The sequence below is a fragment of the Podarcis filfolensis genome (assembly GCF_964270895.1).
Source record: "Podarcis filfolensis genome assembly, chromosome: 14".
NCBI lineage: Eukaryota > Metazoa > Chordata > Lepidosauria > Squamata > Lacertidae > Podarcis > Podarcis filfolensis.
In genome coordinates, this window is record NC_139616.1 from 43,650,850 (window position 1) to 43,676,403 (window position 25,554).

At 47.2% G+C, this 25,554-nt stretch overlaps 2 protein-coding genes across 3 annotated transcripts in view; both read left to right on the top strand.

Annotated features, from left to right (window-relative positions):
- Window positions 1–2,375, top strand: part of ZC3H7A (zinc finger CCCH-type containing 7A) — a 29,409-nt gene extending 27,034 nt beyond the window's left edge. For both annotated transcript variants that reach the window (XM_083585626.1, XM_083585627.1), the window contains 2 exons: window positions 376–539; window positions 1,431–2,375. In XM_083585626.1, the coding sequence (XP_083441752.1) occupies window positions 376–539; window positions 1,431–1,620 (354 nt within the window). In that variant the 3' untranslated portion in view covers window positions 1,621–2,375. The remainder of the gene's footprint in view (window positions 1–375; window positions 540–1,430) is intronic.
- Window positions 2,376–4,209: 1,834 nt separating this feature from the next.
- The window catches only part of TXNDC11 (thioredoxin domain containing 11), a 39,129-nt gene continuing 17,784 nt past the window's right edge, over window positions 4,210–25,554 (top strand). Inside the window, exons 1-6 of the mRNA XM_083585633.1 lie at window positions 4,210–4,976; window positions 8,244–8,460; window positions 10,237–10,334; window positions 12,493–12,622; window positions 16,244–16,337; window positions 25,236–25,348. Coding sequence (XP_083441759.1) covers window positions 4,753–4,976; window positions 8,244–8,460; window positions 10,237–10,334; window positions 12,493–12,622; window positions 16,244–16,337; window positions 25,236–25,348 — 876 coding nt within the window. The 5' untranslated portion in view covers window positions 4,210–4,752. The remainder of the gene's footprint in view (window positions 4,977–8,243; window positions 8,461–10,236; window positions 10,335–12,492; window positions 12,623–16,243; window positions 16,338–25,235; window positions 25,349–25,554) is intronic.

Genomic DNA, 25,554 nt, shown 5'->3' on the forward strand with positions numbered 1-25,554 from the left:
AGACGAGGAACCTTAGGCGACAGTAGGCCCATCATATATTTAATTTCGGGTTGAGGGAAGTCACACACATATCCTCAGGTGTCACTGCAAGCTTAAAGCAGTGGACACCATTGTTACGTGTGTACTGCTAAGCTTGTTCAGACAGTGTGCTCCATTTCCCCTGTCCCGCCACCAGCCCCACCTTAACTGGAGGTGGCAAAGAACAGGCCTAATGGTCTGTCAGGGGGACAATAATTGTTCCTTTCCTGCTACAATCTCACTTTCAAAGCTCCACGGGTCATGCCCAGAGAAATGCCATCAGTTGCTCAGGTTAACCAGATTTGCATACCGCGCCTTGTCCTCCTGCGGTGGCTCATCCTTGCGTTTTTGAACCAGGTGGACTTCCATTGCTGGATGTGTGGGAAGAACTGTAACAGCGAGAAACAATGGCAAGGCCACATCTCCTCAGAAAAGCATAAAGAGAAAGTATTCCACACAGAAGATGACCAAAACTGCTGGCAGCATCGCTTTCCAACTGGCTATTTCAGCATTTGTGATAGGTAGGTGCATGTTGACTCCTTGGTTCATGTTGATTCAGGTAGGTGCATGTTGATTCATCTTGACACAAAGCCAGTTGTTGAGTTGGGTTCCACCCCATCGTTCAACTGAGGTCCAGTTCTGAGGGCTTTCTGGCAGTTCCCTCCCTGCGAGAAGTGAGGTTACACGGAACCAGGCAGAAGGCCTTCTCGGTAGTGGCGCCCTCCCTGTGGAACGCCCTCCCATCAGATGTCAAGGAAATAAACAACTATCTGACTTTTAGAAGACATCTGAAGGCAACCCTATTTATCCTCCTTCCTATCCCCCCCCCTTTAGTTGCTGGCAGAGACCAAAAAGTACCTGTGGTCACATAGGTTATCTGGATTAGTTTGGAGTTGCGGGGGGGCTGACACCTGCAGCTAGCACTGGGAGAACAGGGGCTTTATATGCTGTTGGAAGCTGAGATTCTCAGAATCCAAGACCCATTCAGCAGGGGTTGGGGAACCCGTGGCTCTGCAGGTAGATATTGGCTGAATTATAGCTTCTGACATCCCTGACATGGTGGCTGGGGCTGGTGGGATCTGGAGTCCCAACATCTTCTGGAAGGCTGCAGGCTCCCTATCACTGCCATCCAGGTCAAGTATGCAACTCCACCCAGTCTTTTAAATTGCATGTTTGCACGGGGGGGGGGGGGGGCTGTGCCGTGAAGCAGGGTGCTTCACGTGACAGGATTTAGGGGGCTGGGTGAAGACAGGAATTGATGGCAACACCAAGACGTCTTGAGGGGTTGGGTCTCGCCTGCTGGTGAGGAGGGACATCCAGTGCTCTGCTTTATGCTGCACAATGTCTTGAGCCAGCATTGTGGGTGTAGTACGTTTTGCTCATTGCCTTTTGCACTTCTTTCTTTTAAACAGATATATGGCTGGTACTTGTGTGGAGGGAAACAACTGTAAATTTGCACATGGACCTGCTGAGCTCCGTGAATGGGAAGAACGGAGACACGTTCTAAGAATGAAGCTGAGCAAAGCCAGAAAAGATCACTTGATTGCTCCAAATGATAATGACTTTGGAAAATATAGTTTTTTGTTTAAAGATTTAAACTAACACTATAACAATGCATTTGTGTTGCCAGAAGGAAGCATAAAATCAGAATTTGACAATAATCAAAAGCATGTGACAGAAGCTGCAGATTTTTTCTGCTTTTATTGGCCTGTATTGTTCCTCCTGAAGAACAAAATGTAGTAGATGTGTAGGGGGGGAGTCGGCAGGTCTGTCTGTGCTCTCATGAAACAGAATGGTGAAGTTATAATAAAAACACAACCTGAAGTCTTACGTGCTTATTCGCCTTCTGTTGGACAGAAGAAAGTTGGAAAATAACGGGAAGGGTATTGACGTGGTATTGAAATGCCTAGCAAGCCCCTAGTGTTGGTCCTTCAGCTGAAAACTTTTTAAGGTAAGCTTCTAAAAACAGATGTTTTGGGCTCAGAAGAAAATGATGGATAAAATTCTTCAGATGTTTTAATGGAGAGGATTTGTTTAAAACAAGTTTGCTATTTATCTCTATGTAGGTTGCTATAATAAAAGAATTTTCTTATTAAAAGATTTAAAGCAAAATAACCATTTAACTACAATATATGTTGAATGGGGTATTTTTCTCTATTTGTATGTTTCAATATAACTTGCTGAAAAGGATCTTGGAAGAGAGACACGTATTACTTTTTTTTGAAAATCAAGTAGTTAAAAATTCTGTTTCTTGGTCTTTGCTGTTTAAATGATGATTTTGAAAGATTCCACTTGTATGTCAGTATTGTGTATTGTATGGACCAATATTGCCTGTAATAAAGATAACTTTACATAAAGTCTCTTCCTAAACATATCTTCAGACTCCTGAAGGATCGTTAATATTAGCCCTATAGCAAAAGGGGTAAGAGAGGCCATTCTGGACACACAGACAAACTTCCTGGTTTTATGTTAACAGAGTAGAATATATGCATATGTGCATTTCTGAGGTAGAGTGCGAGCTGTCATCTCCACGCTCTTAATCCCACATGGGATGGGGAACCTCCCAGATGCTCTCAAGACTCCCCACTCTAACCAGCATGACCAGTCAAAGGGGATGGAAGTTGTAGTGCAACATATGTAGTGGTGAGAGGTGTAGTACATTCCCTGTTCCTGATCCAAGGCATGTTTGCTAAATGAGCTCATTTCTTCCCACAGCAGCAGCATAAATAGAACATTTTCTACTGTGGACTTTCTGCTAAATTCACACCAAGACATAATATAGCCAAGCTGCACACCCTTGCAGCAGACACCTGGTTATCCTACGATCCCCAATACTGACCCAAAGTCCCCTTGGTGCACAATGTTTGATTGTTGATGGCATCTCAGGGTTGTCCTGCTCTGCCCTTTTTAGGTTTCTTTCCGGGGTGTGTGTGCACGTTCAGACTGCCCCTACCTGTAAGCACATCTGAGCAGCACTAAGAAAACATTTGGGAAAGTTTTTAATAGTGGTGGGTTGTAATCTTTATTACAGCCTGCCTCAAGAGTGCTATAGGATACAAACCCCCATCAAATAGGCTAGGAAAACCCTTTAGTGCAGTAGCTAGAACGGTGTGGGGGTCATAGCTTAGTGGTAGAGCATCTACTTGACCTACAGGTTCCAGATTTTAGCATGGGAGAAAGCTGCTGCCGGTGTAGACCATACTGAGCTAAATGGACCCAACGGCCTGATTTGGTAAAAGGAAAGATAGGTTAGCTCCTTTTGCTGCCATCCTAGAATTTGTACAAAGCACTCTGGATGTGGGGCAGAAAACAGAAGCAATGAGAATAGCCTTGCAAAGCAACAAAGCTCAATGTGCTTAATGTACCCACTTCCAGATCAAGCGTAGTGAGCAAGGAGGAAAGCTTGGGATTTTTTGGTGTGTGTTGTACCCCCGTGTAGGGGAACCTCCAATGCAGATTTGCCAGAGACCATGAGCTGACACAATTCCTTCATGGTTAAACCAGATTCATCCAAGCATAGCCAGCCAACAGAACATACTCTTGCTGCAGGAATAAGTATACAGTGGTACCTCGGGTTAAGTACTTAATTCGTTCCGGAGGTCCATTCTTAACCTGAAGCACCACTTTAGCTAATGGGGCCTCCTGCTGCTGCCAGAGCCCGATTTCTGTTCTTATCCTGAAGCCAAGTTCTTAACCTGAAGCACTATTTCTGGGTTAGCGGAGTCTGTAACCTGAAGCGTATGTAACCCGAGGTACCCCTGTATTTCAGGCAGAGAGGAATTAAAACTCGCTCCTCACAGATGACAAGAGATGGCCACCAACTTGGGACGGCTTTAAAGGAGGATTACGCAGATTCATGGAGGAGAGGGCTACTAATGGCTACCACTAGCTGTGATGGCTAGCTATGGTGTGCCTCCAACAGCTGGAGACCATAAATGTTTCCAAAACCACAGGAGAGGGAAGGAGCTCTTATGCTGGAATCCTGGCTTCCCACCGACATCTGGGTGGGTTGGATGGACCTGATCCAGCAAGGCTGCTCTTACACCCTTAGATACCAGGGTTGGGCGTGCCCAAATGTACCTAGCCTGCGCCCCCTAACATAGCCCGGGGTCAGCACTGAAGGGAGGTTTAAGGGCCAGCCATGTTCGTCTGCCCTCTGCGCCGAGCAAGAGCGGCGCCATCTTGTCCCTCCACCCTCAGGCAGCGAGGCCTTTGCGGGCCAGAGCCGGCGGGCCAAAAACGGAACATAACGATCAATATATTTATTTTTATTTGAAGTGGAAGCGAATTCCCACACGGGGGTAGCCCTGCGCCGTGTGAGGGAACAGCCGCCGGCAGCCCTTCCTGGAAGAGCCCGAGGCCTAGGAAAGGAGCCAGGCCTCCTCGCCATGGCCCGCCTCGGGAGACCCGCGCCGCGCCGCCGCTGCCCTCGCTTCGAACCCGGCCGACGGAGCCCGCTCTCTCTCCGCGGCTCATGGCGGGCCTGCGCGAGGAGCTCCGCCGCCTGAGGGGGAGGCCGGAGCGTAGGCCTCGCGCGCCTCCTCCCCGTCCCCACCTCCGCGGCCGGCTGGCTGGTTGGCGGGGCGGGGAGACGTGGCGGCGGCGGAGGCGCCTCTCGCTCCGGCCGCCGAGCGACGTGTGCGAGCGTGAGGGGCTCCGCTGGGCCCCGCCTAGGCCGGGCGGGCGGGCAGGCCAGGCCCCGGCCGGGAGGGACGGCGCGGAAGGGAGGAGGGCATGTCGGCATGCGGAGGACCCGGACCTGACTCCGGCCTTCCCTCAGCGCCTCCCGAGGCTCCGCAACACCAGCAGGAGGAGGAGAGGGAGGAGGAAGAGAAGGAGAAGAAGCCGCAGCCCCGGTGGCTCGGCGCTTCCCGCATGGCCCGGCGGCCCGAGGTCCTGTGCGGCGCCGCGGTGGTGCTGAGCTGCGCTTTCCTGGTCGCCCTCAAAGTCACCTGCAGGTAAGCCAAGGCGCACCTGAGGGGGGGCTCAGGTTGGGCTTTTCTGCCCATGCCCAGGTGTGTGGGGGGGGGGCACCTGGAAATGCGTGGGGGTGCAAAATGCAAAGCCTCCCCTTGCACAAAGTGCAGGAGTCCAAGCAGGTTTAATCCGAATCACTTGCCCCAGCAAGCTGATGAGGTGTTGGGGTGGAAGGGAGTGGCAGCTTCTCCCGAGTGGCTTCACCTGGGAAAGAGAAGGGTGGCATATTTTTATTTTTATTATTATTGAAGTGCTGTAGGGTCGTGTGGGGAAGAGGAAGAAGAGGCTGTCCGTGGACCTGGTCTCTCTTCTCTCTCCCGCCCATGCCAGAGCATCCCTGGGCATAAGCAGAGCGCTGGGTGTTGGGGCCATTCAGAGGACCATCCATGCTGCAGCTTGGTGGGTAGGGCATCTGTTTTGCAGGCAGAATGTCCTGGGTCCTGGCCCAAGCAGGTCAAGGCCCCTTGTCTGAAATGCTGGAGAGCTGCTGCCAGTCTGTGTGGACATTACTGAGCTAGATGGGGCCAATGGTCTAACTCTGTATAAGGAACTTCCTACATAATCTTCTAGGTAGAGCTTAAGGCAATAGCCCTTTCCTGTTGTTTGTCATCGTGGTCGTCGCCCCCCCCCAAAAAAAACCCCTTGAGTCCCCCCCCCAGGATAGATTGCCTTCTTTAGGGATCATGGTTAACAGCTGCTGATTGACCTGGCCACCAGGATTGTATCTATCCTTTTTTTAAAAAAAGAGCCCTGTTGTTGTTCAGTCGTTTAGTCGTGTCCAACTCTTCGTGACCCCCTGGACCAGAGCACGCCAGGCACTCCTGTCTTCCACTGCCTCCCGCAGTTTGGTCAGACTCATGTTTGTAGCTTCAAGAACACTGTCCAACCATCTTGTCCTCTGTCGTCCCCTTCTCCTTGTGCCCTCAATCTTTCCCAGCATCAGGGTCTTTTCCAGGGAGTCGTCTCTTCTCATGAGGTGGCCAAAGTATTGGAGTCTCAGCTTCAGGATCTAATTCAGTACCCCGTTTGCAACTACAGTCAGTCAGATGCCTTTGGCAAGCACCTGCCCCCAGAAAGCATGGCAGTAAAGTGATGGTCTTCCCTCACCAATTGGTCTCAGGAGCTGACATTGAGAGGTATACTGCCTGAGTACATGGGGGCTCCATTTAGCTGTCATGGCTAGCAGCTGTTGATAGATTTGTCCTGCATTCGTTTGTCACCTGTTTGGAAAAAAACAACTGTCCTGTTGGTTCCATCAAGCCAGTTCCTTTGACATGGATTAGCTACCGTGTAATTTGTCTACAGTGAATTAGTTACTACTGCTACCTGCCTTTTTGTACTCTTCGTTGGGTCTTTCCTTCCCTCCCCCAACTGTTCTGCAACTCATAGATGCATTTACATTGCACATTGTGCCATCACTTGACATTCAGCCACACGCTGCATGAAAATTCTCCTATTGCATTTGAAGTGCTATGAAACTTGCAGTGTGTGATCTGTGGTATCTGGTTCATGTATTAAAAGCTATTGCTTGGGGTTTGGAAGTTTGGTAATGTTATTCAAGGCTGTTTCAGTCCTTACATTTTTAAGATGTGCTTGTGAATTGATCTTCATGTGCATGTAAAAATCTAACATCTGAATGAGGCAAAAGAATATTTACAAGCAAGCGCGTGGTGCAGAAACCTTGAACAGGAAGCCACAAGGAGTGTGCATATAAGCGGCAAGTCCGGTTTTGTGTCCACGCAACACTTGACGTGTCCCTAGTTTTGATTTTGACTACTGTACAAGGCATCAGGCGAGAGGGTTTCAGGTAGCCAGGACTGCACGAAAATGTTGGCAGCTCTTGTTTCAGACCCTGCATCTTTTTCCGTAATCATGTTTGCAGCCATGAGAACTGTTCACATGTACTTTGCTCAGAAAAGGGTTTCAGTAGGATAAAAAAGAAAACCACAATGCATTTTGAAAGGTCTTATTTGATGCCAGTGAACAGCAAGAAATGGGACTGGATAAAAACGTGATTCATAGAAACACAATACAGTTCTGTAGAACAGAGGACTTAAAAGAGCGACAACAACAATTAGGTGCTATGATTATGTGTTTCTAATTGTTGTAATGCAGCAGGAGCCTCGGGGTTGAGAAACACAGCTGGACTTTTCTCTTAAAGCTAATGGGAGCTGCTGTGAGGCCATGCTGTGGGGTTGTGTATGCATCTCCCACTCAGCCTTTCACCCTCAGAAGAGCCTGTGAGTAATTTGCAAGGGCAGCCTTTTCCCATCAAACTGCAGTGTGCAGAAGAACTGGAAGACAACCCTTTTCCCGCAGCTTATAACATCAAAACTCAGTTAAATTCAAATTCCCACTGAGTCAAGTAGAACTACAGTAAACATAAAGAGAATGCTGGCGAATCAGACCAAAGGCCTATTTGGCCCAGTATTCTGCTTTCCAAAGTGGCCAACTTTATCCTTTTGGGATTCCCATCTGCTGGGCCTGAGGGCAATCCAGTATGAAGAAGTACTCTTCTTTTTTTGTGTGTGTGTGACCCTCCTAAATTTGTTTGTTTGCTTACAAACATTTTATGCTGCTTAATATAGTAAAAATCTCTACGCAGTTTACGTAAACGCAAAAAAACATATCGGTAACAGTATCCAATAAGATTTCCTAGAAACAAGATAAAAGCCAAACTCAGCTATATCTCACAAATAAAACTGAGCAGTGTACAAAATGAATAATAATTTACAAAGAGTCCAGGATGTAAGTTTTTAAAAGGCATTTAAAGGTCCTTACGATCTCCACCTCACGAATCACCTGAGAGAGGGCATTCCAAAGTCTGGGTGCTATCACTGAGAGGCCTGCTTGAATGGGAGGGACAGGGGAAAGAAAGTACTTTTTCATATAGCCCATAATGGAATTCACTGGCACAAGATGAGGTGGTGGTGGTTTTAAGAGTGCTGTAAAGTCACAGAGGATAGGGCTACCAATGGCTGCTGTTCACAGAGGCTCTATACTTCCTTCAGAATCAGAGGTGTCATGGCTCAGAATACTAGTTCTGCTGGGTGCAACAGCAGAAGAAGGCAACCGCTGATCCATAGTAACTGGTTTATGCTCTGCAGTTCTGGAAGCATGTCCCTAAGCTGCTTTTTAGCTTTTGCCAACTGACCAAGTGAGAGAATGTGAAGTTCTGTTGATCTTAACATCTGCACGCCCATGATACCTGACATATGCTCATGCATCTCTCTTCCTCCCCCAAATAGCCGCGCAAAAGATGTGACGATGCCAGCAAAGCTTCCAGTCAGCTTCTTCTCTTCAACGTCTCCAGTCTGCGATCTTTTCCTTGGGCAGCTGGATCGTGCAGAGGACATCCGCCAAGATTCGGAAATCACCCTCTTTTTCTTCTACGCTCCGTGGTGCGGGCAGTCTGTTGCAGTGAGGGAAGAGATCGAGAAAGTGGCAAGCAGTTTGGCAGACCAGGTAAGGCGGATTGGGCAGGGAGGGATGCAGCTGTTGCTTTAAGTTACTTCTCTTGTTCATCAGAGTTGTTTGGAGAGAGGCACCCTGATGTCCTGCTAATTTCAAACTGAGCATGCGATCCCTGAAAACAGCAGGGTTGTGCATGCTAGCAATGGCTCCTCTACTCTGCAAAAACCTTGTCAATTTGGAATTGCGCTTGACAGAAATTTATACCAAAGTGGTTGGGGGAGAAAAGAGACTGACACAACTAGGGATCTATTTGTGGTTTTATTTATTAAGAAGAAATGGGCTGTATTCCCATAGGAATGTTTGCCAGCATGATTTAGATGTGTTTATTTAATATCATTTATATACTGCTTAAGGGACGCGGGTGACAACTGTGGGTTAAACCACAGAGCCTAGGACTTGCTGATCAGAAGGTCGGCGGTTCGAATCCCCGCGACGGGGCGAGCTCCCATTGCTTGGTCCCTGCTCCTGCCAACCTAGTAGTTCAAAAGTACGTCAAAGTGCAAGTAGATAAATAGGTACTGCTCTGGCGGCAAGGTAAACGGCGTTTCCGTGTGCTGCTCTGGTTTGCCAGAAGCAGCTTAGTCATGCTGGCCACATGACCTGGAAGCTGTCTGCGGACAAACGCCGGCTCCCTCGGCCTATAGAGCGAGATGAGCGCGCAACCCCAGAGTCGGTCATGACTGGACCTAATGGTCAGGGGTCCCTTTACCTTTACCTTTATATACTGCTTAATTACTCCATCTCTTAAGTGGTTCACATGGAGCACAATATAACGACAATAAAAAATCAGTTAAAGCTGTAAAATCAGGATTCAGTTAAAATCTGTTGGGCTAGCAGGTAAATGAAGAATGTGAGTATGTGGATCAGACCAAAGACAGGAGACTGTTGACCTCGTTAAAGCGCTGAGTTGAATTATGAACGAGTTTGATCCTTTTTTTTTGTAGTGAGTGTCCTAGTTAATAGTGTTACGGTTTTTTCATTTTGTCGTTGTAAAAGACATTAGATACACCAGTGGATTCGATACCACAGCAGATTATGCTATCAGTTTCTTTTAATTAAATTTTGAGAGGAGTACCATTTTTATTGTATGATTTGGGGAAAGCGCTTGGCTAAGCAATCAATATTTGATTTGACCTACATAATGATCTGCAGGATGTGCATTTTTTGTGCCAAGCACCTGCACTTATCGCTGTACTAATTTAAGAACCTATGAAGAGCTCTGCTTGATCACACAGACCAAAATTCATTCTAGTCTAGCATTCTATTCTCACCATGGCCAACTAGATGCCCACAAGCAGAACCTAAGTGCAGCGGCACTCTCGTCACTTGTGAGTAACTGGGATTCATAGACAAGTTGCCCCTGACAGGGATTTGGTTGAATATGCCAAAGGGAGTGGAGAGATGACGGTCTCTTTTATGACAAGAAAAATGGAAGTAAATATCCCAAATCCATCCTTGAGTAGATTTTGGGAATTGTAGTTTGCTTTAAATTCACATGGCTATCTACCCTTAAATCGTGTCTGCAGCTCCCCAGTACAGCTATAACCCCTCCTAGTAAAGGTATAGCCAGCAGCTAGGGAAAGACTTCGGCCACTTGTGATCGGACTGCATTCTCCATGGTTGCACTTGTCCTCCTTGCAGTGTCTCAATCAAGCCTCTGGCCTTGAAGTTTGCTGACTTCTGTGCTTGCCTCAAGAAGTGATTTACGGGTTGTGCCAAACATTTGTATTTACTCTCTCCACCCCCCTCACCCCGGCCCTTTTGCAGGTGCTGTTTGTGGCGATCAACTGCTGGTGGAACCAAGGGAAATGCAGGAAACAGAAACATTTCTTTTACTTTCCGGTTATATATTTGTACCATCGGAGGTAAGGCTTTTAAGTGCTCTTTGAGAGTCAGAACTTGTTAACTGTGGCAAGCCTTTATCGGCTGAACAAGGCTATCTACCCACCCAAACAGTGTGCCTTGTTGGTTAAGTTCCTCTGAGAACCAGTTTTCAAACTTACATTGCTCATAGGAATCACTGGGGCCGGGCAGCAGGTTCTGCTCAGAGCAGATCTCTGTCTCCTGCTAAGCGTGGTTAGCACCCAGGACCAAATCCTGTCTGCTCCTTCCTAATGCCTCATGAAAATCAGCTGCTGAGATTCAAGGAATCTTGTTTTGCTTCATGAGTTAAAGGATGTTCTTGTTTGTCCGGTTTGCTGGAGGTACGGACCTGGGGTGTGTCATTTTGCCATCAAGTCAGGAAAGTTCCCTTCTGTATACATGTTCTAAGTTAAGGTTGTACAGTCCTTTCCTTTGGTAATTCAGTTTCTTGCTAAATAGAATGTGATGTTCTGCTGTGAGGCATATAATCAGGCATCCATGGCGATGGAATTGTGGTTTCTAATTCATAATCTGAAGCCTTTCCAATATGTAAGCACTGATTTAAAAAGACAGTGTGCCATTAGGCCTTATGAGTACAGTGGGAAACTTGGGAAATGATATGGAGATTGTTTCTGTTGATCAGAAGACAGACTATTGGAAGGGGAGAGCAGCAGGAAATAGGATCTCTGCACAGATTCGAGTTCCTTATCACCATCAGCTCCCTATCCCTCTGCTCTTTGGCATTTATTGCCTCCAAGCATCCAGTTTGGTTAGCTTAGCTTAGAAGAGCAGTCAGCTAGAACTGCAGCTGAACGGTTCTGTTTGCAAAATGGCAGCTTTGAGAGGTTATCGAGAGAGCAATTGCATGCTCAGAGATCCACGGTCTTTCAAAACGTTTTGCAATTGCCATTGCCTGCGTTGTCATGGAGGCTAAGGCTATCGATGTCTACCAGGCAGAATGGCTGTATTTTACCTCCACGGCTGGAGGGAGACTGCTTCTGAATACCAGTTGCTGTGGAACACATGTTCGGAGTTCCTGCTTTGAGGCTTCCCAAGGGCAACTGGCTGGCCACTGTGAGAACAGGATGTGGGACTAGATGGGCCATTGGCCAGGTTTCCAGACCTGGTGAACTTGCTGCTCGGTGAGGCAACTTGTATTGCATTTAGGTTCAAATGGTTGCCTGATTAGCTATAGTGGAAGCTGGCACAAGGACAGTGAAGGCTTCTGGATCTGATGAGACAATCAGAAGGCTGGTGATGGCTGTTTTGTCCATGCTGCTTACAATTTGCTGTTTTTCCTTCTCTCTCTCCAAAGTGCCACAATACACAGTAGAGCTGGGGGTGCCTCACTCTAACTATTTGCTCCATATGCACTGTCAGTCAAAAACTGTAGCAGAATGCCCCAGAGCAGCGGGTTAGAATTCCTTGCATTTATCTTTATGTCTGCATGTGCTGAGTCACTTTGCACAAACGTTGAATAAAACCGCCATTTGAGATTAGGATGACAAAGCCACAGGGTGAGCGGAATGTGTTGTGTTCCAGTTTAAAGAGTCTTTTGAGTTGCCTTATCTGGTTTTGCCCAGCGTGTACATATTCTTGGCTGGTAACGGCCGTCTCTTTTGCCATAATCAAAGACCTAATATGATACTATTGTGCATTATGGTTCATGTTCAGCTCCTTCCGCCTTCCCTCTCCAGCTTCTAGAATCAGGGTGTGGGGAGTAGCGGTGCCACTTTTGAGAGGTGGGCAGGAATGTAGGCCTAACTCTGGATTCAGCCAGATCTAGAGGCCCCCGTACTCCTGTTCAGGCAAGGCAGAGAGAACTTCTGTCCATGCCACAGTGTTGACCACCCACATTTCAGGCAGTAATTGCCGCATTTCACATTTATTGTTAAAACTTCTACCTCAGACCTTTCAGCTCTTAAATCGACCTTTGCCAGCCTGGTGCCCTTGGACTACAACTCCCATCAGCTCCAGCTGTGCTGGCTGGGGCAAACAGTAGGCCAAAACATCTGGAAGGCACCTGGTTGGTAAAGGCTTGTCTTAAATGCTCACTCTTAGCCTTGACCAGCCCTAGGTCTTTCTCTATTAGCTCAGGAATTGCAATTTTAACTTTTCAAACTTTTAACAGTATTTGGTTTCTTTTCTTTTTGATGCCAGCTTTGGGCCCATCGAATACAAAGGCCCGATGAATGCTGTTTACATTGAAAAATTTGTCCGCCGAGTGATGACTCCCCTGCTTTACATCTCATCCCGATCAAAACTTCAGCAGTTTCTCTCCAATTATGAGGTAACTTGCCTCTGCTCTTTGATCTAGCCATTGATGACTCCTGGAAGGTTTGTGTTTCTTTCAAGGATGATCTTGCTTCTGGTTACAAAGAATGGACTCTGTTTTCTTTCTGAGTTTACTGGAAACCAGTATTCTCTGCCACCGTATTTTTGACATTCTGGTTCATGTGCTGCCTGTTTGGCTTGATGCCTGGGTAAAATTCTGAAGATGATTGGCAGTGACTGCAGCAGTGTTGAGAAGTCTCATCTGCAGTATGTGTGTGTCTGCGTGTGCTAGCATGTTGCCAGAGAGGACCCATAACTTTAGAACCGTTCATTCCAAAGATATCAAATGAATTTCATCAACTGATTAAATGGGGGGGGGGACAATCATTTTGAAAGGGGGAAGCATTATTTTCCTTGAGGTTAGGTGGCTACATGTATGGCTGTTTTGCAGCATCTCCCCATCTTAAAATAAGCCTTCCCTTCTCCAAAGTGAGAGCAAAGGGGGAATGATATGGTGTCTCATACCTGCAGCTTTCATAGACAATTTCAAAATAGGTTTAAATTATAGTTACCCAGTTAACCAGGATGCATTTTTTGGGGGGTCAAATCTGCCTTCAAGTCAATTAACGAGGGACCTTTGGTCCTCCAGATGTTGTTGGACTACAGCTGCTGTCATTGCTGACCGGGGCTATGTTGGAGTCTGACAACATCGGGAAGCCCAAGGCCACCCCTGATCTTACTCCCTGGTCAATTCATAGCTACAGCTCTGATGTTGATGCTTCTCCATCTTGTCAGGTTTGGGGAGGAGTGTCGAACCTCCAGTGTGTGTGTCAAAAGGTTCTGCTTTCCTTTCTGATAGCCCCAGGGAAGCCTTTCCCTATGGGAGCACAGCCTTGTCTAAAAGCATTTTTGGCCCATTAGAACTGAGGCCTGATGGGTCAGCTCCTTGGCTCTTGGCTTCCTGCACGCTGCCTTTTCAGGGATCAGGGTGTGAACAGCCGTGCAGGCTCAGGCCTTTCTATAAGCATAGGGAGGGATAGCTCCACAGTGTCCCAGAGGACAGAATGGGAAGCAGGACTAGAGATGGGGCTGCTGCATCAGAGGAAGAACAGGGAGCTACAGGAAGCTCAAGGAGTCCCTTGTTAGAGCAAACCTTTGCTCTGCTTCACAGGGCCTCAGTAGGTGCAGTAAGTCTTTTCTTATCTCTGTCCCTGTCTGTGATTCCAGCTTTGCCTCTTCCCCCAAAGCCTTTCCAGCGTCTGAAAAGCACAGAACTCTGTGCTGCTTCATTTGGGCATACCAGCTGAAGTTGCACACAAGCTACTAGTCCATAGACCTTTTTTAACAGTTTTCAAAAATGAGCTGATTTAAGATTGATGCACCACCTACACAGATGGCCCAGTATATCTGCACAGAGTTCCACGTCCCTTTGAAATCCAAGTCACTGTTTTCAAGTTTGCCCGTGATGATGTCGTTGAACATAAAGTTTAGAGCCACAAGGGGGAACCAGCAGGAAATATTTGAAGGCCTCTATGTTGATCTTGGATCACAGCGAGTATTAAAGCCTTTCCCAGCAGCAAATAATTGTGAACTAGTAAAGCTCATTCCTGTTGTCTTTTCATTCCCATTTTATCCCTCTGATCCTAGTCTCTAACTCGGGTTAAAAATATGTAAACACCCTATACATGTTTAAACAGACAAAACTCTCATGCACAAAATCTGGTGCCACCTTTTTGGAAAGTGGCTTCAGCATGGAATTTCCTGTCGGTTGTGGTTGTGTCACCTGGTGGTTTCTTATCACCTGAGCAGGATTTGTGTTGCTTTGAGTACCTGTACTTTGTCCTGGAGCATATGATATTATTATTTGTTTGCCTTTGGAGCAAATTCTTCTCAACACTGTGCATATGCAACCAGCCTGCTTGGCTTGCAGTAGGAAGGGGGACTACAGGCTTTCAGTGCTGAGCGTGTGTTTTCATGAGCTGCAGAACTGCTTTGTTCTTAGAAACTTTTGTGGCTTCACTTTCTGGTTTGAAGTTTCTTTCCTTGCCTGTTCTGAGTGCTTTGAATCTCAACATACATGGCGGCACTGTTCTTTATCCTTTCACAGATAGAAAGTCTGCATTCTTTTTGAAATACCATTCTTAGGCTGCGTTCAAATACAATGCTAAGCCATAAGCCACATGTAGTGAGCATGTCTTCTTCCAATAACCTCCTGCTTTCCTCCTCCTCTCTTCCAGTAGGGAGTCAAGCCACAGAGTGGCTGGCTGAGCATTGTGTCCAAACCAGCAAACACACCACAGCTGGGAAGCCAAGAAAAAAAACCTTGGCTTCAGATTGTGGCTGTCTGGAGAGAAACAGACAACAAGTGCCAGTTCAGTCACTCTAAGCCAGCTGATCCATAGTTGTTTCTCTGCTGGTGGAAGAGAGGAACAAAACAGGAGCAGTCAAGTTGTGTGTTGTGGCATGCATCTCACCCACAGATTAAACTCTGGTTTAAGGCAGCTGGACACAGCTTCAGTTTGTAAGCCACCCTGCAAAGTGTTTTGCTTGGAAGGTGGAGTTACAAATCTATTCAGGAAATGTGATTTATGAACATGGGAAAGTATCATATACCAAGTCACACTACTGATCAGTCTAGCTCAGTGTAGTCTACAGTGACTGGCAGTGACTGTCCATCATCTCAGTTAGGTCCATTGACCAGTTCTACCTGGAAATTCCAGGACTTGAAACTGGAAGCTGTGGTATCCAGTGTTCATGCTTTCCTTCTGACCTATGGCCTTTCTCCTTGGAAGTGGTGCAATAATAATAATAATTTATTATTCGTACCCCGCCCATCTGGTTGAGTTTCCCCAGCCACTCTGGGCAGCTCCAAACAGAATATTAAAAACACAATAAAACATCAAACATTAAAAATTTCCATAAACAGGGCTGCCTTCAGATGTCTTCTAAAAGTCAGCTAGTTGCTTATTTCCTTGGCATCTGATAGGAGGGCGTTCCACAGGGTGGGTGCCACTACCAAGAAGGCCCTCTTCTTGGTTCCCTGTAACCTCACTTCTCGCAGTGATTGAATCTCCAGAAGGCCCTTGGAGCTGGACCTCAGTGTCTGGGTTGAACGATGGGGGTGGAGACACTTCTTCAGGTATCCTGGGCCGAGGCCGTTTAGGGCTTTAAAGGTTAGCACCAACACTTTGAATTGTGCTCGGAAATGCACTGGGAGTCAAACCCAGTGAAGGCTCAAAGGTGTGATACCATTGAGTGAAATCAGGTGGAATTTAGGTATTATCTTAGGGGTGGGGGTGGGATCCAGCTGAGATGAAGTTCTGTCTGTGTGTGCCATTGTTTGTGTTGGTCAGAAACGAGTCAGGATTTCCCCACCACAACGTTTTGAATGGACTTGGAGTTTGCAGCTACTCTGGTCAGAACAACCCTCTGTGTCTCCATCTAGGAATATGTACTCAATGGGAAATATTAACAATCCTTCCAAACTACAGGACTGCATTGACAATGGAGGAGCAATGCCCAAGGATTAAATATTTACATAATTAAACCAAAGCCCATTGTGTTGTTTTTCCCTGTAATGGTAAATAAGTGCAGAACCTCTCATGTGTTCTCTTGCGTTTTTGTTTCGTTTTTGCAGCCAGGAGTTTTGGGATATTTTGAGTTCAATGCTTCGCCCCAACCACCTGGTTATCTGACATTCTTCACTTCAGCTCTGCATTCATTAAATAAAGGTAAATTCATTACCCGTATAAACCACTGTTTAATGTTACATTTGATTGAATTTCACCATGCCTAATTTGTGGGTGGGGATGATGGGATGCCGTTGGTTTTCTTTCCATTGTCTGCAGAATGCATTTGACTTTATATTTAGCGCTGTTTTCAAAACAATCACCGTCATCACATTTATTAATCCCATACCCAATGTTATCAGGCCGACTTTGACAGGCTGCACAGTCCTGGCCATGATAAAACTTCCTGAGCAGCAGCATGTTGAAAATATATTTTGGCTTCTTGCACACAATGGACTAAATATATCACAAGACATCTCGGTGGGGCCTCTCAGCCAGAAACGCTGACAAAATTTCCTGTCACATTTTGTTCTCTGTCGAAAGCCAGCAAGCTTCAGTTGCAAAACATGGAAGTTAAAAAGAACGGTTGCCCACGTCATTTAGGCACCTGAGGTGGAAAATCTAAATGGCGCCCCCTCCCGCTAATTAACATGGGGCAGAGTCCCCTGAGGGAAGTTCTCTTGCCAAAGCCCCTTTGAAATGGTGCAGTTGTTGCATGGCTCCTGTTCATTTCAGTCTGGGTAGTGGGGACGTTTTAAGGCCAGGGGATACTGCCGCTTGGATGATGCATGACCTGTAATGACACCAGCAACTTTACTGCATGAAGCTGTAAAAGCAAAACATGGAACTGGAGTGAGAGGAGAGAGGGAAGATTTGGGCTGGGTTTGGTCATTGTTGTCTGTGCTACATGTTGGATTGAAGGGACGTGGGTGGCACTGTGGGTTAAACCATGGGGCCTAGGACTTGCTGACCAGAAGGTCAGCGGTTCGAATCCCCGCGACGGAGTGAGCTCCCGTTGCTCGGTCCCTGCTTCTGCCAACTTAGCAGTTCGAAAGCACGTCAAAGTGCAAGTAGATAAATAGGTACCGCTCCGGCAGGAAGGTAAATGGCATTTCCGTGCGCTGCTCTGGTTCGCCAGAAGTGGCTTAGTCATGCTGGCCACATGACCCGGAAGCTGTACGCCGGCTCCCTCAGCCACTAAAGCGAGATGAGCACCGCAACCCCAGGGTCAGTCACGACTGGACCTAATGGTCAGGGGTCCCTTTACCTTTACTTACATGTTGGATTACTACCCTCTCTGTGCGCACCCGCAGTTTCTCAAAAACGAGCCATGCAGTGCACCCCGCTGTGAATATAAGAACATCAGTAGATTCCTGCGGGATCAGATCACGGACTTATCTAGTCAAGTATCCTGTTTCCCACGGTTGTTAACCCAATGCCTCTGGGAAGCCCACAAGCATGGCCTGAGCGCTACAGCCCTCTCCTGCTCTTGATTTATTTTTATTTTATTTATTGAATTTATATACCACCCTGCATCAAAAGATCTCGGGGCGGTTCTTAAGGTGAAAATACAGGATAGAGTGTTTGAGGTTTATAGCACTGGACACACGGACACAAGCTGCAAATCTTCATCTCAAGGCTTCTCTTTCTGCAACGGGGAGAGTTTAGCAACTGATGTGGAGGAGTTGAACTGCTGTTCCAAAGGAGACGTCTTTTTGTTGTTTCCATGACAACAGAAACAGCCACCTTGCATCCTCCTGAGAAGAGGGCAGGACTGCAAAATAATAATAATAATAAATCGACTGGTGGCTTATTTTGGGGGCATAGCGTTCTTTATATACTCCCAATTAGCTCAGTCAGACCTTGGCAGGAATTTTTTGGTGCAGGGTAAAAGTGTACGTTGTGGTGAAACTACAAGGATGGGGGAGAACTAAAATCGGTATTGACCGTCGTTTGCCAAGCCTTCTGCATTAGATGAAACACTCTAGTAATGGAAGAACTATCTCACTAATAAAGTACGTATTGATCGCGCTGCCTGGAGTAGATTTGCCAGCTGACCATATTACTACTAATTCCACCCAGCTCTTGGCCTTTTATTCTCAACTCTCCACTTACAAACACCGTATTTTTCAGTGTATAAGACAATGTTTTTTTGCTAAAAAAATTAGGCAAAAATTGGGGGTTCTCTTATACATGGATAGTGAATGCAGAGTGGGGACAGGAGATTGGTGGCAGCAGTGAACAGGAGATTGGCTGCAGTGATTGGGTGGGTGATTGGTGGCTGCGGCAAGGCCTTCTGGTGATTGGCTGTGGCTGCGGCAATTGGGTGGGTGGTTGGCGGCTGTGGCGAGGCATGTGGGCAATCAGCTGTGGTGTGGGTGGGTGGGCTGTTGGCAGCGAGTGGGCAGACAATTGGCAACTGCGGCAAGGTGTGTGATCGGCAGTGGCTGTGACGAGTGATGGGTGGGTGAGCGATTGGTGGTGGTGAACCCCCCCCCCCAAAGCTAAACAACTTAATTTCTTAATTTCGGGTAAAAAAAAAAAAGGGGGATGTCTTATACATTGGGGGGGTCTTATACATGGAAAAATACTGTAACTGCCTTATAAGTCAAAGAATTGTGGAGCAGGAAAGTTTATGAAAACCATGGGATCTGGTGGCTTTCGGCTATTTTACTCATGCATGTTACCTGTTTGCTGCTGTGTGCATCAAAATGATCCATCGAGGAACAGGGATTGGGCTAAAGTTATCTGCTGAGTTGTGCGTTGTGGAAAACCCAGGTCCGCTGCCCTGTAATGTGTGAAATGGCCTTTCGGTTTACACCATTCCTCAAAATTCTGCTCCTTGCAGCCATGTCTTTTGGCTTTGAACGATGTGGCTGCAGGATTTCTAAGCATACGTACTAGAAAGCCGGTGCTGTGGAATTCAATGCCTGCCCAGATGGAGACCCAGCCCGCCCCAGTCTATACCACTTTGGGGACGTTTTCAGGAGACAGCCACACATCAGTATGACTGCATTACTGGTAGTCTGGTCCCAAACGCTCTTCACTTGGAAGCAAGCCCTCCTGAATTCATTGCTTGCTCTGTGCATTCGCATCGACTGTGAAAGTCCACTCATCTTGCATATGCAAAGAAAGCAGTTCACGTGTTCCTTTTATGCCTTGCCCTCTCTTCTGATGAAGATCAGTTGTGGGCAGGGCATGCCCTCCATGTCCAGGCACCACAAAGCATTAAAGATCCCACCATCTTGGTGCTCTTAAAACCTAAAGTTCTGCAGTGATAGTGCAGGAGTCTTACGAAAGGAAGCGCTTTCCCAACCTCATCCAGATTCTGAAAGGGCCATTTGCTTTTTAAATGACAATCTGGGGCACCCAAACCTTTTGTCCTGGCACTCTGCCCTTCTACTCAGTGCTGAAATGTATGTTCTAAGTGCAGAGCAGAGGTCATGCTTGCAACATGCCGTTTCCGTCGTTTTGTATCCTGTCAACAAGTTGCTTTATCTGCGTTTGCTGTTTATCTTGGACCAAGTTCGGCTTGGTTTCTTTTGCCATTTCTTTGGCCAACAAACTAAACCCCAATGAACTCCTTTATGCAGTCTTATTACTCCTATTATTTCTGTCCCAAGGAGGGTGAAATCAGCCTGGATACTATACATTTCCCTTCCCTCCCCTCTTACGTATTCTCCTTATTTATTTTTGTGGCAAAGAGTTGGGAGAGGAGGGTCCACTCTCTTAAGTCAGTGCTGCATAGAGATTATGTGCCAGTTTTTTAAAAAAATGTACACTTGATTATTTAACCCTTGATGACTTGCAAAGAAAAGGAGAGAAGTGGCTTCAATGTATTTGAGAGGATGCAAAGGCACTGCCCATCTTGGAGTTTTAAGTGGGGGTCCATCCATATTTTAGGGGACGCGGGTGGTGCTGTGGGTAAAACCTCAGTGCCTAGGACTTGCTGATCGTATGGTCGGCGGTTCGAATCCCCGCGGCGGGGTGAGCTCCCGTCGTTCGGTCCCAGCTCCTGCCCACCTAGCAGTTCGAAAGCACCCTTAAGTGCAAGTAGATAAATAGGTACTGCTTTATAGCGGGAAGGTAAACGTCGTTTCCGTGTGCGGCACTGGTGCTGGCTCACCAGTGCAGCTTCGTCATGCTGGCCACGTCACCCGGAAGTGTCTTCGGACGGCGCCGGCTCCCGGCCTCTTGAGCGAGATGAGCGTGCAACCCTAGAGTCGGTCACGACTGGCCCGTACGGGCAGGGGTACCTTTACCATCCATATTAAAAAAAATATTTTATTAAAGTTTTCTTGGTTTACAAAGGTATATGCAATGTCTCTTTTTTCAAGTTACATTTTCCATAGGTCACTTTCATTTGTTGAGACATTAGGGTTACATTAGGAAGAAAAATGGGGAGAAGAGGTGGAAGGGGCCATGGTGGGTGGCGGTGGGGTTGGGAGGCGATATTTCTATTTTGCTTAATGTATGTGTGGGGTTTTGTGTCAGCGTCGTTTGTGCAGGTTCTCTTTGCTATTTGCTTGTGCTCCTTTGGTGGTGAGAGAAATTGTGGTTGGCCTAGGGTGCGGTTGCTTGTTTGTGATTGGCTGTGTTGAACTTTGTTTTCGTGTGTGAGTGGGGTGGGTGTTTTTGAATCAGGTTGGGTTACTTTTATCTCTGCAAACACAGGGTCAAGACATTTGCTCTTGAAAAGGAGAGTGTGAAAGAAGGATGTATCAGATACTGTGCCAAAAGCCATATCCCACCAACTCGTCCCTGGTGTCCGTAGCCTTGGGTTTGACTCCTGCCTTGACCTGTGTGCTAAGAGACAGAGCGCATGCCTGCAGCTCTCCAAAGCAGCTGTGCCAAATTGCCTTGAAAGAGAGAAGAGTCATTAATATAGGGTTGCGGTGCACTTAAAATAAACTCTAAATTACATATTTTGGACAAGTGAGGAACTGAATTCCTTTAATCTAAGGAACTGGCCTCGAATAACTCTGCATTTCCTAGGGCTGCATCCTGACTGAAGATGCAACAGAGTTAGTGGAACACTTGCTTCCTGGGTAATCAGATTCTCCAGATAATAGCCATGGTGACTGTGTTCTGAGGCAGTAATGCCTCTGAATATCAGTTGCTGGGAATCACAGGTGGAGAGAGGGCTCCTGTGCTCTGGTCCTGCATTCAGGCTTACCACAGGCATTTGGTTGACCACTGTAAGAACAGGATGCTAGACTAGATGAACTCTTCTTAGATTCTTACATTGTTTAGGGGGTCTTCAACTCTGCAGGGTGGAGGAGTGAATATTCAGAATCCAATGAATGGATAACTTTCTCCATGCCTTTTCTTTGGCCAGAAATAGTGCAAATCCAGGGGTGGTAGTGGCTAGTATCTGTAGCATCAAGACGGACCCTTGCTCTGATCCAGCAAGGCTCTTCTGACTTTGAAAGCATCAAAAGGAGCCTTTGCTCAGGCACAAAGACCCAGGCTGGATTTCGAAACATTTACAGCCAGCCAAGCCAGGGGCAGCCCACAAGACTGCCAGGCTGGCTTGGTGGCAGGCTGGAACCTGGGCAGATAAGACAACCTGTGGGGCCTTCTCTTAGTGGCTGGCCACAAGGGGCAGCAGAATGCCATTCGAGAGACACCTGGTTGCCCTTGAGAGATGGATTGCTGCCTCGCTGCCAATATGCTCTGCTTTGGGGGAAACACCCCAGGTCAGTTGGCCACGCTTGTTCCTTGGTAGCAAAGCAGATCCATGGGCAGCTGTCTCTGCTCAGATTCCTCAGGTGCAGACTTTCCCCAAAGTGATGTCACCAGCACCCTTGAGTGTGTGTGAGATTGTGCATCCTTCCTTACTTCCGCACCCCTCACCCCCCCGGTAATCTTCTGGAAAGCAAATAACTGCTTCTTCGATTCCTCCTTTGTTGCCAAAACTCTCTCTGATTGCTTCATTAATTATAGAGTCCCACACTGGTTAGGGAGAGTGAAATGTGAGCCTGCCAGCTTTGTAATGTGTACTTGTAGCAGGTTAAAGCCTCTTGCTCTTGGCAGGTTAAGCAACCGTCGTAAGCATATACAGAAGCAGGGCTGGCTGCAGCAGGGCTTCTGAATTTCAAACAAGACAGGATTCCTGGGGGTTTCCCAGTTGTCTGCATGCACAGTTTAGTTTGCTTCCTATAGTCCTCATCTCCCCCTCCCCCCACTGTAGGAATGGTTTTCAAAGGAGAGTGAGGAGGACATGAGACAGTTCCAAACTATTTCCCATAATTATGATGTCAAAACCACCCTGCTGCTTTCTTTTGTTTTGTTTTTTAAACGCAAGTTGAGATTCTCAGATTGCAGGTTCCATGCTGGAAAGTGAGTCTCTCTGTGTGTAGGCTAGTGTGGACCAAATACAGCTCTGAATTTGTTTCCCATACTCTGTGCATTAGTATAGAGACAACTGAAACCACAAGTCATTCCCTCCAGCTGCTTCCTTCTTGTAAGTTTCCTGCCCTGTAGCAGGCTTCTGGAGCACCACCTCAGTTTCATGTGCATCAGTGAAGCTATTATCCCCAGTACCAGGTGTTCCCCTGTCATCCGTACTATTGTCTCCCTCCCCCTCAGGATTTAGTTTAAAGCTCTCCTGGATCAGCTTCACAAGACTCTTAGCAAATCCATGCTTGCCAACTTCTTACGAAGTGCAACCCATCTCTTGCCAGAAGTCCTTCCTCTAGGAAGTGGAGACCAAGGTTGGTTTTGCCTACTGACCCACCTTGCAGTTTGTGGTTCCTTACTCACCGTAGCCCAGCCCTGACAGCCCAACCAAGAGGAAGGATCTGTGACACTTGTGGGGCGCAGCCCCATTTCTGCTTAAATGTTTGGTCGCAGGCCTGTAAAGAAAGTGAATGGATAGAGCCTTGCCCTCTCTGGGGCTGAGTGCAACAGATAATTAGACACATTTCATGCTGAGTTTGCAGCTCTGGGTGCATTTTTATGCACGTAGAAAAATCCTCAAGATCACCTGGAGCAGCACTCTTTGAAAGATGCTCACTGGTGGCAGAAAATGTGGTTGTAATGCATGATCTGACTTGTAGCCATTTGGAGTTTCTAAAGGCTGCTGGCGGTTTTTTTGTGTGTTTTTTTAAAAGCAGAGATGTATTTGTGCTCTCTTCCATACCCCGAGCTCTAAAGTGACCTGAATTTTTGTGCACGTTGAGGAATATGATAGGATTTCTTGTGGGGGTTGGTGGGGCTGCTTCAAAGGAGAGGTGGTTGCTGTGGGGCAGGCCACCCGTTTATTGTCTGGCTCGATGTGGAATTGCTGTGATGTTTCATCAGCCACATGGTGAAAATCATTAAAAGGCTTGCGTTTCCCCCCCCCCCCACCTCCCCGGAGCCAAGACGCATCTAATTGCTTAGAAAGCTTCTATCATTTAAAGTCCAGCAGCCTCCTTTTAAAAGGAGCTGCCCACCAAGATTACCCACCAAGAAAACCCTGGAGATTACAGACCAGGGATCCTTTTTCAACCTGGGCAATCTTCCGAGGGCCACATGCCAGGGAAAGGTGGGGCCTGAGGCAAAACTGGGTGGAGCAATTGATGTAAATCTTCCCTTTGTACAGCAGGCTTGTTTCTATACACTCTTATCTTCCATTCGGACCAGAAGGGTTTCAAGGGCGCTCTCCAGGCAGGCAAAGATATTTGGTGAGAGAGGCGAGTAAGAGCATTGGGGAATGAATGTGATGCTCTTAAGCAGGGGTCAGCAAACTTTTTCAGCAGGGGGCCGGTCTACTGTCTCTCAGACCTTGTGGAGGGCTGAATTATATTTTGGTAAAAATATGAACGAATTCCTATGCCCCACAAATAACCAAGAGATGCATTTTAAATAAAAGCACACATTCTACTCATGTAAAAACACCAGGCAGGCCCCACAAATAACCCAGAGATGCATTTTAAATAAAAGCACACGTTCTACTCATGTAAAAACACCAGGCAGGCCCCACAAATAACCCAGAGATGCATTTTAAATAAAAGCACACGTTCTACTCATGTAAAAACACCAGGCAGGCCCCACAAATAACCCAGAGATGCATTTTAAATAAAAGGACACATTCTACTCATGTCAAAACACACTGATTCCCGGACTGTCCGTGGGCCGGATTTAGAAGGAGATTGTGCCGGATCCGGCTCCCGGGCCTCAGTTTGCCTACCCATGCTCTTAAGCATCGTTTTGTTTGAGGGCAATTGCTCACGCATCAATTTCTAAATGATGGGCCAGGGCAGAGCTGTGGGTGGCAGGGACCAATTTGGTGGCACGTGGAAAGGGACTGGGTTCCGCTTGCTTTTCTTTACTGCCTCTGGAACAGCAGAGCTGGTGGGCTGCTTGCCATATTGGCACCTTTTAATTTCGCCCACAATATTTCCACTGCTTGAAACTCATTGAGCACATGACTCATTTGAAACAAGATCACCACCACAAAGGACACAGCCGTGCACGTGGCGGAGAGAGCCTTTGTCTTATACCGCCTGCGTCAGTCCCTACTGTTAACACCTTATTTTTATTAATTCCGACTAGGGCTTTACTCTTCAATGTTGTCACAGACCCCTTTCCCCTCCTTCAGGTCCTGGATGTGAAGAACGAAGGAGGAAAACTCCAGCTCTGGGAGAGCCCCCCCCCCCTTCCTTAAGGCCTAAAGAATCCAAAAGTGCTGCTCCAACTCCGCTCTTGTTTTCTCATATGGGGGATCTTTTATTTCATTATTTTGTCTGTATTGCAGTGTGTTTTTCAGCCGAAATCCTGTTGTATAATCTTAAAACGCAAGTTGAGATAGAATTTTAACCCCGAAGCATTCTGCCCACAGGTGGAAAGTGCGGATTAATAAGAGGATATTGCTTGTATTTCCTGTGTAAAACGACAGGAAAGCTGTGCTGTGTGTGTGTGTGTGTGTGTGTGTGTGTGTGTACGTGTACGCTTGCTTGTTTTTCAGAGTCTTCTCTTCCAGCAGCATGGCTTCTGGAGAAAGGAGGCTGTGTAGTTATGTTAGCTGGGCCCTTTTTCCTTTCTTTCCTCAAGGCTTGTAACATGTGCTTTCAGATTACCTTGGAACGATCCACTTCGGGGTGATCACAGACAAGCTGATCGCGAAGGAAGTCCCACTGACCAGCTCAGGCAGCGTCTACTTGCACAGACACGTGAACGCTTCTCTTGTGAGTAGTGCATTTTCACGTTTGCACGCCTGCGTCGCCTGCACCAGGGCTGGGGAGCCCATTTTGGCCCACGTTTACTAGTGTGCAACCTTCTGGGGGCCACATTCCGATGGTGGGTGGGGCCAGTTGCAAAAGTGGGTGGAGCCGTGGCTGTAACTCTTCCCCTTGTACACCAGGCTCCATTCCAGCCAAGCAAAAGTTAGAAG